Genomic DNA, 14,238 nt, shown 5'->3' with positions numbered 1-14,238 from the left:
TATTCATTTCGAATTCAAAAAGCGTTATTGTCCATCAGCTGACTATCTATTCAAATGTTGCTTTGGTATGTTGATGTGAAGCTCAACAAGTTAGAAAATGTTTTAGTATCCTGTCAGTAAAACTATCCTGTGTTTTTCCTCTGTCGTAGATTCACAGCACATACCTAGAGAGCAATTGGCCTATACGGGTGAGTCGGTGTGGGAAATACTTCTACGTCTGTCCTTCGGGATAAGTATTCAGTGTGTGTGTGTGTGGCTACATAAAACCATGTTAACCTGAGTTGTCAAATGAATGCAGTTTTCCCAGATACCCAATGTGGTCATGTGCACTTGGCCTGCTATATCTATGGCTTCTAATGCATGAGAGGTGTGTGTGTGTGTGTGTGTGTGTGTCTCTAGTTTGCAGCCATAGACACAGCAGGCCAGTGCATAGCGGTGGCAGGGAGACGTGGATTTGCACATTACTCCATGTCCTCCAGGAAATGGAAGCTGTTTGGGAACATCACTCAGGAGCAGAACATGACCGTGACAGGGGGGCTGGCCTGGTGGAAGGACTTTGTCGTTGTTGCGTGTTACAATTTCATCGACCGGCAAGAAGAGGTAAGACGGCATAACACGTATATCTAACGTTCAGGAACAATACTACTTTAAAAAAATATATATACATTTTACACCACCCTGTTCTGAACATGTATGGGCCAAATTTGCATGGACAAATTGATTGAGAATGTGTGATCGTTTGCTGACGAGCTCAGTTTGATTGGTCGATTTGATGGATTGACAAAGTGAGCAGCTGTACTTTCTTTCCTCCTCTGTCGTTTCTCCCCTCCCGGCGTAGCTGCGTCTGTACCTCCGGTCGTCCAACCTGGACAATGCCTTCGCCTCCGTCACCAAGCTGCACTCTGACACTCTGCTGCTCAACGTGTTCAGAGACCTGATCGTCCTCTTCAGAGCAGACTGCTCCATCTGCCTCTACAGCATCGAGAGGAGACACGACGGGTAGGGAGGGACGAACACGCTTAGCACAGGCACACGCATGCACACCCACTCATACAACAAAAAAAAAAAAAAAAAATCTCACAACATTTATTAGCAGGCAGGACGAGACCGGTAGGGAAGATCACCTGACAGAGGTCTCGGATGATAATCAATAGTATTGTGAAAAGAAATTCACATGAGAACTTTAGAAAAATCATAATAATACTTATCAAATGCCATTGGTTGGGGCTTTAACTGGGGGTGGGGGGGGCTTTACAAAGGGCCTATCCAATCAATGTTATAAGTAGCGTATTGTCTTTCTCTGCAGGCCCAACCCGTCAGCCTGTGTTGAGCTGCTTCAGGAGGTGTCCATGTCCCGCTACATCCCCCATCCCGCCCTGGTGGTGTCTGTCACTCTCACCTCGGTACGCACAGAGACCGGCATGGCGCTTAAAGCCCCACAGCAGGTACTGGTTTCAATACACACATGAAATCCCATCAGAAGCCCGTCTCTTCAGACATCGGCGTGGCTCTTCTACCACTGCCCTCCCTGCTCCTAGCGCTTTTCTTTCGTCGATTTGGCAGAGGGCTGTTCCTGGAGAGCTACTGTCCTGTAGGTTTTCACTCCAACCCTAATCTAGCACACCTGATTCTAATAATCAGCTGGTTGATAAGCTGAGTCAGGTTAGTTAGAGCTGGGGTTGGAGCCAAAAACCTACAGGAGGGTAGCTCTCCAGGAACAAGGGTCGGAGAGCCCTTATTTAGCAGCTATTTTGAACAGAGTTTTTATTTGCGCTGATTGTGATGTCTTTTAAACGTACTTTAGTGAATGCACTGATTTGTGAATCACTCTGGATAAATGTCTGCTCAGTTGTTAAAATGTGAAATAGTACTAATTTGTGTCTCTGTCGCTGTACTAGGCCTGTATGGCAGAGAGCATCATGCTGAACCTGGCTGGCCAACTCATCATGCTACAGAGAGACCGTTCTGGACCACAGGTACGAGAGAAGGAAGACCAGAAGAAACTGGTGAGTCACTCACGCAGACACACACACACACACACACACACACACACACACACACACACACACACACACACACACACACACACACACACACACAGTATCAGTCAAAAGTTTGGACACCTACTCATTCAAGAGTTTTTCTTTATTTTGACTATTTTCTACATTGTAGAATAATAGTGAGTGCATCAAAACTATTAAATAGCACGTATGGAATCATGTAGTAACTAAAAAAGTGTTAAACAAATCAAAATATATTGCCTTGATGACTGTTTTGCACACTCTTGGCATTCTCTCAACCACCTTCATGAGGTAGTCACATGGAATGCATTTCAATTAACAGGTGTGCCTTGTTAAAAGTTAATTTGTGGAATTTCTTTCATTAATGCGTTTGAGCCAATCGGTTGTTGTGACAAGATAGCCCTATTTGGTAAAAGCCCAAGTCCATATTATGGCAAGAACAGCTCATAAGCAAATAGAAACTACAGTCCGTTACTTTAAGACAGTAAGGTCAGTCAATCAGGAACATTTGAAGAACTTTGAAAGTTTCTTCAAGTGCAGTCGCAATAACCATGAAGCGCTATGATGAAACTGGCTCTCATGAGGACTGCCACAGGAAAGGAAGACCCAGAGTTACCTCTGCTGCAGTTACCAGCCTAAATAAATGCTTCAGAGTTCAAGTAACAGATACATCTCAACATCAACTGTTCAGAGGAGACTGCGTGAATCAGGCCTTCATGGTCGAATTGCTGCAAAGAAACCACTACTAAAGGACACCAATAATAAGAAGAGACTTGCTTGGGCCAAGAAATACGAGCAATGGACGTTAGACCGGTGGAAATCTGTCAGTTGGTCTGATGAGTCCAAATATGAGTCCAAATATATATTTTTGGTTACAACTGCCGTGTCTTTGTGAGACGCAGAGTAGGTGAACGGATTATCTCCGCATGGAGGAGGAGGTGAATTTGTGAATTATTTAGAATTCAAGGCACACTTAACCAGCATGGCTACCACAGCATTCTGCAGTGATACGCCATCCCATCTGGTTTGCTCTTAGTGGGACTATCATTTGATTTCATCAGGACAATGACCCAACACACATCCAGGCTGTTTAAGGACTTTTTGACCAAGGAGAGTAATGGGCTGCTGCATCAGATGACCTGGCCTCCACAATCACCCGACCTCAACCCAATTGAGATGGTTTGGGATGAGTTGGACTGAAAAGTGAAGTAAACGCAGCCAACAAGTGCTCAGCATATGTGGGAACTCCTTCAAGACTGTTGGAAAAGCATTCCTCATGAAGCTGGTTGAGAGAATGCCAAGTGTGTGCAAAGCTGTCAAGGCAAACGGTGACTACTTTGAAGAATCTGAAATATATAAAATATACTTTGATTTAACACATTTTTGCTTACTACATGATTTCATATGTGTTATTTCATAGTTTTGATGTCTTTACTATTATTCTACAATGTAGAAAATCCCTTGAATGTGTCTCAACATTTGACTGGTACTGTACACACACACCTACCTACCTACTGTTTGGGCTGTATAGCCTACTCCTACAGTCATTGTCATGCTATACAGCACAACCAGATCTGGGACCGGACTAAGTCACCCCCCTTGTAATAGTTGTCTTTGTCTCGTCATAATACATATATTGATCGATTTAATTTGTCATACTTGTCATTGTCCATGTAGATCTATAGCATCTTACCCACCGGCCACAGTATGCACTGTGGTGCGTGTATGCTAACCCGGTGTGTCACTCTCTGTTTCTAGCTGCAGTTCTGTCCTCCCGTGGTTCTGGCTCAGTGTGTAGAGAACGTGTGGACGACGTGTCGCAGTAACAAGAAGAAGCGCCACCTGCTGGAGGCTCTGTGGCTGTCCTGTGGCGAGGCCGGAATGAAGGTGTGGCTGCCCCCTTCGTCTTATTGAAATGAAACGCTTGTTGTTATTATTCCAATCTACACATCCTTCTATAAATTGCAACACAAAGCAACAACAAAAACACATGTATGGTTACATTGGAAGGAATCTGAAGTGTTGTATGTCGTTGTGTTTCATGATCTACTTGTAGTGCCGAGCATATTATTCAATGCTGCAACCCGGTTGTTTAATTGTACCTTTCAAAAGGTGTGGCTGCCCCTGTTCCCGCGGGACCACCGAAAGCCCCACTCGTTCCTGTCCCGGCGCATCATGCTCCCCTTCCACATCAACATCTACCCCCTGGCCGTGCTGTTTGAAGACGCCCTGGTGCTGGGGGCATCTAATGAGACCGTGCTCTACGACGGCCTGCAGGTACTGTAGTAGGAGTATTATATTGTAGTTATTACAGTAATAGTATTATCTGGTGCTGAGGGTTGGCAACGAGAACCTGGTCTCCGACGGCCTGCAAGTAAGGGGGGGGGGGGGGGGCTGATATCGAATCCTAGATGCCATCTCTTGACGTTGTGCCAAGGCTCTACAACTGTACAAATCACGGTCTCTGTGCGAATAAAGTAATCATCGTGTTCTTCTGCAGGGTCCCAGAGAGGGCCGGGAGCCTCTTGAGGTGATGTTCCCTTACTGCACGGTGGAGAGGACCTCCCAGATCTACCTCCACCACATCCTGCGCCAGCTACTCGTGCGTAACCTGGGAGAGCAGGCTCTGCTCCTGGCCCAGTCCTGCGCAGCGCTCCCCTACTTCCCCCACGTCATGGAGCTCATGGTCCACGTGGTGCTGGAGGAGGAGGCCACATCCCGGGAGCCCATCCCCGACCCGCTGCTGCCCACCGTGGCCAAGTTCATCACCGAGTTCCCCCTGTTCCTCCAGGTAAGGAGGAGGGAGAGAGCGATGTGGATGGAGGAGTAGTTAATGAACGAAACCTAGGCTGTGTGTGAAATGGCTTCCTAGCTTTGTGTTTGAATCCTCTGTGATTTTTAAAAATGCGTGTATTGTCGTACTCGGCTGAGGCAACTCTTGTGTATTTTCAACTGAATTAATTCATTTGTTCATTCATGTTTTCTTTCTCCAGACCATCGTGCACTGCGCCAGGAAGACGGAGTACGCCCTGTGGAACTACCTGTTTGCTGCCGTGGGCAACCCCAAGGATCTGTTTGAGGAATGTCTGATGGCTCAGGACCTGGACACAGCAGCATCCTATCTCATCATACTGCAGGTGTCTACATATACTCCCCTATCCCATGGTACTGTAAGATTCCTATCCTATAAGCCAGAGGCACATTATTTAGAAATGTGACTGGTATCAGGTATGGAGCTAGGGCGAGGGTTGGGGCTCCGGTTAGGATTGGAGCCACTGTACGGTGAGGGTTGGAGCCAGGGTGAGGGTTGGAGCCAGGGTGAGGGTAACGTTAGGGGTGGAGTTATGTCGTAAATGTTTTGTATTGATAATGTAACCGTGTCGTCTAGAACATGGAGGTTCCGGCGGTGAGCCGGCAGCACGCTACACTGCTCTTCAACACGGCTCTGGAGCAGGGCAAGTGGGACCTCTGTCGTCACATGATCCGATTCCTCAAGGCCATTGGCTCTGGGGAGATGGAGACCCCGCCTCCAACACCAACCACTCAGGTATCGGAGAGAACTAATTCGCACTCGCTGCTTCTGCTCGGTCTTCCACCTCGGTCTCTTTCTCGCTCTCTCTACATCTTTCTGTGAGGTCAGAGGGTTTCTTTGGAATTATGGTAGAGCTAAATCTCTAAGCGGCGAGACTAATCTATGGGGATGATATTAGAGATGGTCTAAAAATACTGTATAAAGACTGCTATTAAGGCTACTGCCTCACGTCCACCTCTCTCTATTTAAGCAATAAGGCCCGACGGGGGTGTGGTATATGGCCAGTATACCACGGCTAAGGGCTGTTCTTAGGCACGACGCAGTGCGGCTAAGGCCTGGATACCACAAACCCCCGAGGTGCCTTATTGCTATTATGAACTGGTTACCAGTATGGTATATGATCTGGTATACCATGGCCTTCAGCATTCAGGGCTCGAACCATCTGGTTTATAATTAAATAAAAATTGGATATACTGTATATTTTGTCTTTGAGTATACGCCTGCTGTTTCAGGGGCTTGCTGGATGAGTTTTCCCCTCCTGATCATGAGCACGTTGTTCCAAAACAAGATTGGAATTTGAAATGCTTTCCCTGTAAGTGACCAGGTGATGTGTCCTCTCAACAGGAACCCAGTTCGACGGGAGGCTTCGAGTTCTTCAGGAACCGCAGCATCAGTCTGTCCCAGTCAGCTGACAGCATCCCCGCTGGGAAGTTTAACCTACAGAAGACCTTTAGCATGCCTTCTGGGCCCTCCACTAAAGGGTACGGCTGGTATTATTATAATCAAATATTCAATTGAGCGGATTTTATTCAGTGAGACTTAAAGTACAGTGAGTGCATCTGGTTTTTTTTAGCATATTTGTGTATGCGTGATCCTTGCAGGAATTGAACACACGACCGTGGCGTTGCTAGCCATTCTCTTGTATCTACTGAGCCAGACAGGCCAACTACTGCTGGGCTCCAGTCCTCAAGTTCAAATGAACAATGATGATGATAACATAACATGTAGTAATTATATAAAGGTTTAGTGGGCTATTATTTGTTTTGCATAATTAATTGGATGGAATTGAGACCAGCCCTCGTGGTATTTGCGCTATTCGTGCTACTGGCCTTTCCCATCGTACCTATAATAGCTCTTCCGTCTCGTCCATGTGTCCTCGCTCTAGGTCTGAGCGATGGAGTAAGGACAGTGACTGTGCTGAGAACATGTACATAGACATGATGTTATGGCGTCACGCCCGACACCTCCTGGAGCAGGTCCGCCTCAAAGACCTCGGCTGTTTCTCCGCCCAGCTGGGCTTCGAGCTGATTGGCTGGCTGTGCCGCGAGCGCACGCGGGTGGCGCGGGTCGATGACTTTGTCATGGCGCTGAAGTGTCTCCACAAGGACTTCCTGTGGCCGTTTCCTGTCATCCCAGCATGCTCGATCAGCTCGCCCTTCAAGAACGGACACCGCAAGACGGGTGAGGGTCTGGTGGGGGTGAGGGTCTGGTGTATCTGCCCTCAGCTGTGGTTGTCGGTCTCCCCAGTCAACTTCCCCGAACCCATTTCTTTTTGTAAGTGTGTTCAGTGTGTATGACGACGCTCCTGTATGTGTGTTTCTCCCTCCTCCAGTGTTGAGCCAGCGGCTGCTAAAGTCCCAGTCAGCAGACAGCCTGTTGAACAGTGACATGGACACAGCGCCCCCGCAGGCCTCAGCACGCAACAGCAACCACACCTGGCTGGACGGTCTGGGGGCACTGGGGCCGGAGCCTAAAGAGATGAACACAAGCTCTTCCCACGGGGGGCCACAGACACAGGAGGCCTTCCTCTCTCCGCTCACTAACAAAAGTTAGTGGCCCTCTACTTCAGCATTCACTTGTCATCCCCCCCCCCCCCTTCTCTCTACATCTGCCTCTCGCTTTCTCTCTACCAGGCTCTCTCATTTCCTGTCTTATCCCTTTACCTCTTCTTCTAAATTCTCTCCGGGTCACCTCTCCCTCCATTCCTCTCCCCCCAGCGGAGGAATGCAGTATCGGCTCTGCCACAGACCTGACAGAGACCAGCAGCATGGTGGATGGAGACTGGACCATGGTGGATGAGAACTTTTCCACTCTGAGTCTGACCCAGTCTGAGCTGGAACACATCTCCATGGAGCTGGCGAACAAGGGGCCTCACAAGTCCCAGGTCCAGCTACGGTAAGACTGTCATCCTCTCCAGTCTTCTCTATTAGGTGCTACAAAATACTCCTTCACCCCACCTACCATCCCAACCCAGCTAGATTTATGGCTGTGGTGACCTATTCTGCTTGTTGGTTTCATATGTAGGTTTGTGTATATCTTGTGTGATTTTGTTACCCTTTGTTTGTGTGTCCTTGGGTAGGTTTCCCAGACACAGATTAAGCCTATCCTGGACTAAAATGTTCTAAATGGAGAATCTCCATTGAACGTGATTCTTAGTGTAGGACTAGGTGTAATCTGTTTGGGAAACCAGCCCCTTCTGCACCATTCCTGATCTCTTTCTGTCCTCAGCTACCTGCTGCATGTGTTCATGGAGGCGGGCTGTCTGGAGTGGTGTGTTGTGATTGGTCTGATCCTGAGAGAGGCCACGGTCATCAAGCAGGTGGTCAACTTCCTGGACAGCCCAGAGGTTCCTCCTGAGACCGTCCAAAGTATCCGCTCCGGCCTGCTGGGAGTCGATGCGTGGGCCTCCACAGACTGGTTAGTCTATCTCTCTTTCTTTACTTTCTATCTCTGTCGATCTCTCTTACTCTCTCTCTTACTAAGCTAGGAGAACTGTTGCTGCACATGTCTATGACAAAAATTCAATGAGTGCTTGAAATGGCTATGAATATTATGATGAATACTGACTCCCTCGCTCTCCTCCTCCTCCTCCTCCTCCCTGTAGCCTGGGCTATAAACCCTTCCTGAACCTGATCCGGCCCCAGCTGCAGAAGCTGATAGAGACTGCTGTGGAGCAGGTCCAGCCTGAAGCCTTCCAGCCAGGGGCTTCCAACCCCAACTCCAAGCTGACGGAGCCCCAGCCCGGGTGCCCCAGGGCGGAGGACAGTAGAGGGCCTGCTCCCTTGTGCCTGGCCCTGCCCTTGGAGCCCTCTGGAGGGTTAGTGACAGAGGACGGTGGAGCTCCAGAGGAGCAGGAGGAGCAGGCGGCAGACGAGGGGGCGTATGACTGCACCCTATCCTGACGTGCCCTGTCCTGACCTGGGTCGTGTTCATTAGCCACCAAAACGGAAGAAAATGGGATGAAACAGGGAGGGACTACATAAAAAGTTTTTTTGCTACGGCGTGTGTGCCCTAATGACTACAGCCCTGTCCTAACCTCTGACCATGCTGGGCAGGTGAAGGGGTGTGGTGCGGGTGTGTGATGGGACACAGGATGAGGAGGAGGAAGGGGTCCTCAGACTGAATACTCTGCATTGTGGGTCTAGAACCAGTTTGTTGGCTGATGTGGACCCAGATATGTTACATTGACCATGAGTGTGTGTGTGTGTGTGTGTGAGAGTATATGCTTGTTTATGTGAGGCTTTTGTGTGTTACCATACTTTGGGTGTAAAACACAAGGAAGCTCTCTTTTGTTTCTCTCCTGTCCGCATACTCACCCATCCCAGTGCTGGAACAGGGTCTGAGTGAGCGGAGTGGACTGGGCTGCTCCTGTGGTTGAGTGTCAGTATTATTCACTTGATTACGGACTTGAGTCACTGCAAACGACGCTTGCCAGGCCACAGCCAATTCATAGCACCCAAACAAAAACAAAGGCTTACCTAAGATATCCATACTGTACGACAGGTGGCTCAAACCTCTACATTTATTCTACTATTTGATCACAGACCAAGTTTTTGCGGATGATGAGTTTGGGCTTGTCGGGCTTTATTCTGGAATTAAGCGTTCGAGCACAAGGCAGACAGTTTGTTGCAATTGAGCTTTTTACCAAAATGTGCTTTTCAGATCAGAGAATTGCTCGCTGTCCGTGTCGTGTGCTCGGCTAGGCTTCGGTGTCCGTCTAGATATAAATGTGTACTGCTCGGCTGGCTTTTCTGTGTGACGTGAGCGGATTCCCAGTCAGATCACCGCGACGACTTGTATAGGGTGAGCACAATGAACAAAAAGCGTCCGTGATGTTCTCCCCGACAGACCTGTCAACACATGAACCTTTATTGGGAGCCATTCCACAGAACTGAACAGTTAAACCTTTATATATTTTTTTCACAGTTTGCACAAACGTCTATTGTACTTTTGTCGCGGAGTTAAGTTCAAGTATAACTTTGATACTTTTGGCAAGAAACCGCCCCTGAAAGCAGCCAACTGTGTGCCGGGACATTTTACGAGATGCATGCGTTGTGCAAGGGGAGGTGTCTCATATTTTCATACCTCATAGTGTACAGTGGATTTTAAGATTATTTTCTGATACCTTTGTCAATAATGTGGTGGTCTTCTTTAGGAAATGATGTCCCCTTATTCCGATGCTAGACTGTGGCGTGAGAATGTTCTTGGTCAAGAGCGAAGGCGTGTCTGTGTGTGCGACGATGACCTGGATTGATCATGTATGTTGTTGACGAGGGCCTAATGAGCCCTCAACCGGGGGCGGCAGGTAGCCCCGAGGTCAGAGCGTTGGGCCAGTAAGCGAAAGGTTGCTGGTTTGAATACCGGAAACCGACAAGGTGATTAAAAAAAATATCTGTTGCCGTGTCCTTGAGTAAGGCCCTTAACCCTAATTGCTCCTGTTGCGCTGTACGACGGTGACCCTGGCTGTGACCCCACTCCCTGCGGGACACCCGAGAGGAGTTCGGATATGCCAACACAAAATCATTTCCATGAAACGAAACTTGTGCAACAGAACAAATATAAGCACCCCTCAAATGAGTTCAACCAAACCGTGACTGACTCCTGAAGGGAGAATCTAACCATATCTGAGGACAAACCAAATGATTATGATGATCCTGACCTGCATCTTCACACACATACTTGGCTCGAGAATTGAAACATTACTGCTCAGTTAATTGGCTTCGGTCCTGTGGAGGATCCAATGGGAAGCAAACCATAGGAGAAACAGAACTATGTTCATTCACTTTATATTGATATGCCAGAGTTCACTTTTATTCGCCCCTTTTGTAAAGACAAAAAAAACTATTGTGTTAACCTAACGTCGTATATCGTTATCGTTTTTAAGGTAGGATTGTGTTTTATCTCCTATCGGTGATTTTTGTCTTGTCTTGGGAATTGCTGTGGAGTTGAAGAGGTCCTGGACTCTTTAATGTATTCAGAATGAATATTCCCATAGTTTCTATGAGGACGTAGGTCTATAATGTCTCGGTCGTTATCACCGTGGTAACATACCAAAACCTTGGTCGCGAGCGGTGATACTGATAACAATGACTTTAAGAGAATCTCCAGAACCGAAGCGGCTGCGTGTGTACGATGTAACTGCAAAGACCAAGTGGTATTGCATCTGTTAATGATTCTATATTACAGTATCCTCACATGGAATCGAGCTTTTATGAGGCCGAGTGTTATTCTTATTTATTGGTTGTGTTATTACTATTCGAAATAGTCGTTTTTATTCTTCAAATTGTTTTTATTTTTGGCTATATCAAAGCAGCTAATCAAGAGCTATTTAATTGCTTTTGCCTCAACATACTGTAGTCATCTGAGTCTTTAGACCCAGGCCCATATCCCACCGCCTGACACGAGAAGAGCTCTCCACCTAAAACTGGGCGTCGGTTCGTCACGCGTCTCAGAGTAGGAGTGCTAGGTTCCGTTTTGCTTTTCAGATCATAATGTATACGATTACATGGACAAGCCGGATCCGAGTTGAATCTGGTGTGTTTGTCCGGGGCTACAGCAAAAAATGTGTGCTGTTTGGGGTACTCGAGGAGTTGAGGAACGCTGGTATCAAATCTTATTTGTCACATGCGCCGAATACAACAGGTGTGGACCTTACAGTGAAATGCTTACTTACAAGCCCTTAACCAACAATGCAGTTTTAAGAAAAATAAGAAATAAAAGTAATAAATAATTAAAGAGCAGCAGTAAAGGCTATATACAGGGGGTACCGGTACGGAGTCAATGTGTGGTGGCACCAATAGTCTGGGTAGCCATTAGAATAGATGTTCAGGAGTCTTATGACTTGGTGGTAGAAGATGTTTAGAAGCCTCTTGGACCTAGACTTGGCGCTCCGGTACCTCTTTCCGTGCAGTAGGAGAGAAAACAGTCTATGACTAGGGTGGCTGGAGTCTTTGACAATTTTTAGGGCCTTCCTCTGACACCGCCTGGTATAGAGGTCCTGGATGGCAAGAAGCTTGGCCCCAGTGATGTACTGAGCCGTACACATTACCCTCTGTAGTGCCTTGCGGTCAGAGGCCAAGCAGTTGCCATACCAGGCAGTGATGCAACCCGTCAGGATGCTCTCGATGGTGCAGCTGTAGAACCTTTTGAGGACCCATGCCAAATATTTCCAGTCTCCTGAGAGGGAATAGGTTTTGTCATGCCCTCTTCACAACTGTCTTGGTGTGCTTGTTAATTTGTTGGTGATGTGGACGCTCTCAACCTGCTCCACTACATTCCCGTCGATGAGAATGGAGGCGTGCTCGGTCCTCCTTTTCCTGTAGTCCACATTCATCTCCTTTGTCTTGATCACGTTGAGGGAGAAGTTGTTGTCCTGGCACCACACGGCCAGGTCTCTGACCTCCTCCCTATAGGCTGTCTCCCTTGTCCATGTAATCTTATACATTATGATCTGAGAAGCAAAATGGATCCTAGCACTCCTACTCTGAGACGCTTTATGAATAGAGGCCCAGGGATACTCGAGGACTGGAATAGGGAAAACACTGCTTTAGACAACTGTTGGTGCTCTGGACACTGCGGTTCTGTTTAACTTACTGTGCATGTAGGCTATGTTCCTCTATTATATTAGGTCCCTACAACTACAGAAAGTACAGCAATGGTGTCCACTTACTTACAGTAAGTACATCAGTATTAAATTGTGCAATTCTGAAATGTTACTTTGTTTCAGCTTTATCATGTTTTTTAAACATTTTTATTTGAATCCTTTTGTTTTCAGCTTTTATTTGCATTCACTGCTCCTCCTTTTTTCCCCGTCACTCATACAGACCAAAATATTTAGTATTTTAATCATTATTTTGCTGCAGCTTACTGTGTTTGTAGTGTACATGGTGGTTTGCAGTTTTTTTTGTTTTGGCTCTGTTCTGATTCTCACTTATTGTTCTGCTGCGTTAAGAAAATCCCTTTGTACAGTCACGACGACTGTACGCCGCATTGATGTGCTTGGCTATATTCCATCTCTGCTTTCAGTACGGTATAGTATATGCAGTCAGTGGCTTGCTTGGCTGCCTGCTCTCAAACTGTGAGGTTTACCTAACATGCATACAGTACTTGGGCTAACCAAAGACAAATGTTCAGAGGCTTTCCGGTCGGTGTGTGCAGGTTGTTGAGAAGACGAGTGCTTGTGTAGAGGTGCATAGATGTACAATGAATCCCACCCACTCCCTCCGCGATGAGAAAGATGACCAACCATTGACGCTCAAACCAATTTTTTTTCAGTTCTCAAGACTGTTTTTCTGTATCATATCGAAATAGATGTTATGATTTTCCACTTTGTGTTTCTGTCTGATCTGAGGATGAAGAAGCCTATTGTTTTGTGTGTCTTGTCTTTGCTGCTGGGAAAAGCACAGTCATACCAGACGCAGTGGTACTGTGTTCAAAGAAAGCCGGTGTCAAGGGCGTTATAAGACCATCTCTGGTTCATGCACACACTATATAGGTGATCAAAGACATACCGAGTGGAAGAGGACTCTTTTACTTCATGTTGTACTTTAAAGTATTGCCTATCTATGACACATTACCTGGGTCATGCAGACAATTGGCCATCTTCAATGCAGTGTACAGTATATAGTGTTTCTTGTACAATTAGCCTTTTCTACTAATTTTTTTTGTTTTCTATTTTATTTTTTTTCCTGTACATAAAGAACAATAAATTATTTTAAACAAAAAATGACTTATTTTTTCCCCAATTGCAATTGATATTTTCAAAGACGACTACCAAAAATAACGGTTAAATCATGTATTAAGCACTTAATTGCTCTACGCGGTGGTATCTTCATTTGAACACGTGTTCATTTCAAGCTTCTTTTTTGCATGGGGGAAAAAACAGTGGTTCTTTTTCACTTACTGTGCTTGACACATCATTCCCGTAAATTATATCCACCATGTTAATCCTGTTGTCATGCTATAATAACTGATTTAAAAGTATGGTTAGGGGGTAACACCAGTTGATGAATATCTAAAAATGTAATACAAAACTGCACTTTATTCAGTGGCTCTGAAATACACTGCAACTAAGTAAAATGTAAATTTTAAAAAGGGATAAGTGAGTTAAATTTGAACAAAACATGGCAAGATAAAACTTTTACTTCAACATAGGTCCCCAGAAAACTCATTCAGCAAAGACAATCAATGAACAAACATGGACTTAAGATGTTGCCATGTAAATTTCAGTTCCCATTTTTCTAACTCAAGTTTAAGTTAAATCATATCAGCAATATGAATTACAAAAAATTTCATTAAAAAATTTAAAGTGAAATTTGAGGCCCATATCATGGGATTCAATTCATATTTTCACCAAATATTGACCCAGATTAAATTAGCGCATTGGAATTAATGTTTAATGGGATA

At 46.1% G+C, this 14,238-nt stretch overlaps 1 protein-coding gene across 2 annotated transcripts in view; it reads left to right on the top strand.

Moving 5' to 3' along the window:
* Nucleotides 1-13,875, top strand: part of LOC139543604 (guanine nucleotide exchange factor subunit RIC1-like) — a 63,825-nt gene extending 49,950 nt beyond the window's left edge. For both annotated transcript variants that reach the window (XM_071349859.1, XM_071349858.1), the window contains exons 12-27: nt 150-188; nt 400-600; nt 839-999; nt 1,307-1,445; nt 1,899-2,006; nt 3,780-3,908; nt 4,134-4,298; nt 4,522-4,812; nt 5,015-5,158; nt 5,410-5,568; nt 6,178-6,314; nt 6,719-7,014; nt 7,166-7,381; nt 7,551-7,728; nt 8,062-8,250; nt 8,438-13,875. In XM_071349859.1, the coding sequence (XP_071205960.1) occupies nt 150-188; nt 400-600; nt 839-999; nt 1,307-1,445; nt 1,899-2,006; nt 3,780-3,908; nt 4,134-4,298; nt 4,522-4,812; nt 5,015-5,158; nt 5,410-5,568; nt 6,178-6,314; nt 6,719-7,014; nt 7,166-7,381; nt 7,551-7,728; nt 8,062-8,250; nt 8,438-8,735 (2,850 nt within the window). In that variant the 3' untranslated portion in view covers nt 8,736-13,875. The remainder of the gene's footprint in view (nt 1-149; nt 189-399; nt 601-838; nt 1,000-1,306; nt 1,446-1,898; nt 2,007-3,779; nt 3,909-4,133; nt 4,299-4,521; nt 4,813-5,014; nt 5,159-5,409; nt 5,569-6,177; nt 6,315-6,718; nt 7,015-7,165; nt 7,382-7,550; nt 7,729-8,061; nt 8,251-8,437) is intronic.
* The last annotated feature ends 363 nt before the right edge of the window (nt 13,876-14,238 follow it).

This window comes from Salvelinus alpinus, chromosome 18 (genome assembly GCF_045679555.1).
Source record: "Salvelinus alpinus chromosome 18, SLU_Salpinus.1, whole genome shotgun sequence".
In the NCBI taxonomy this organism is placed as follows: Eukaryota; Metazoa; Chordata; class Actinopteri; order Salmoniformes; family Salmonidae; genus Salvelinus; species Salvelinus alpinus.
The sequence above is the reverse complement of the archived record's forward strand: the minus strand, read 5'-3'. Positions and strand labels throughout refer to the sequence as shown.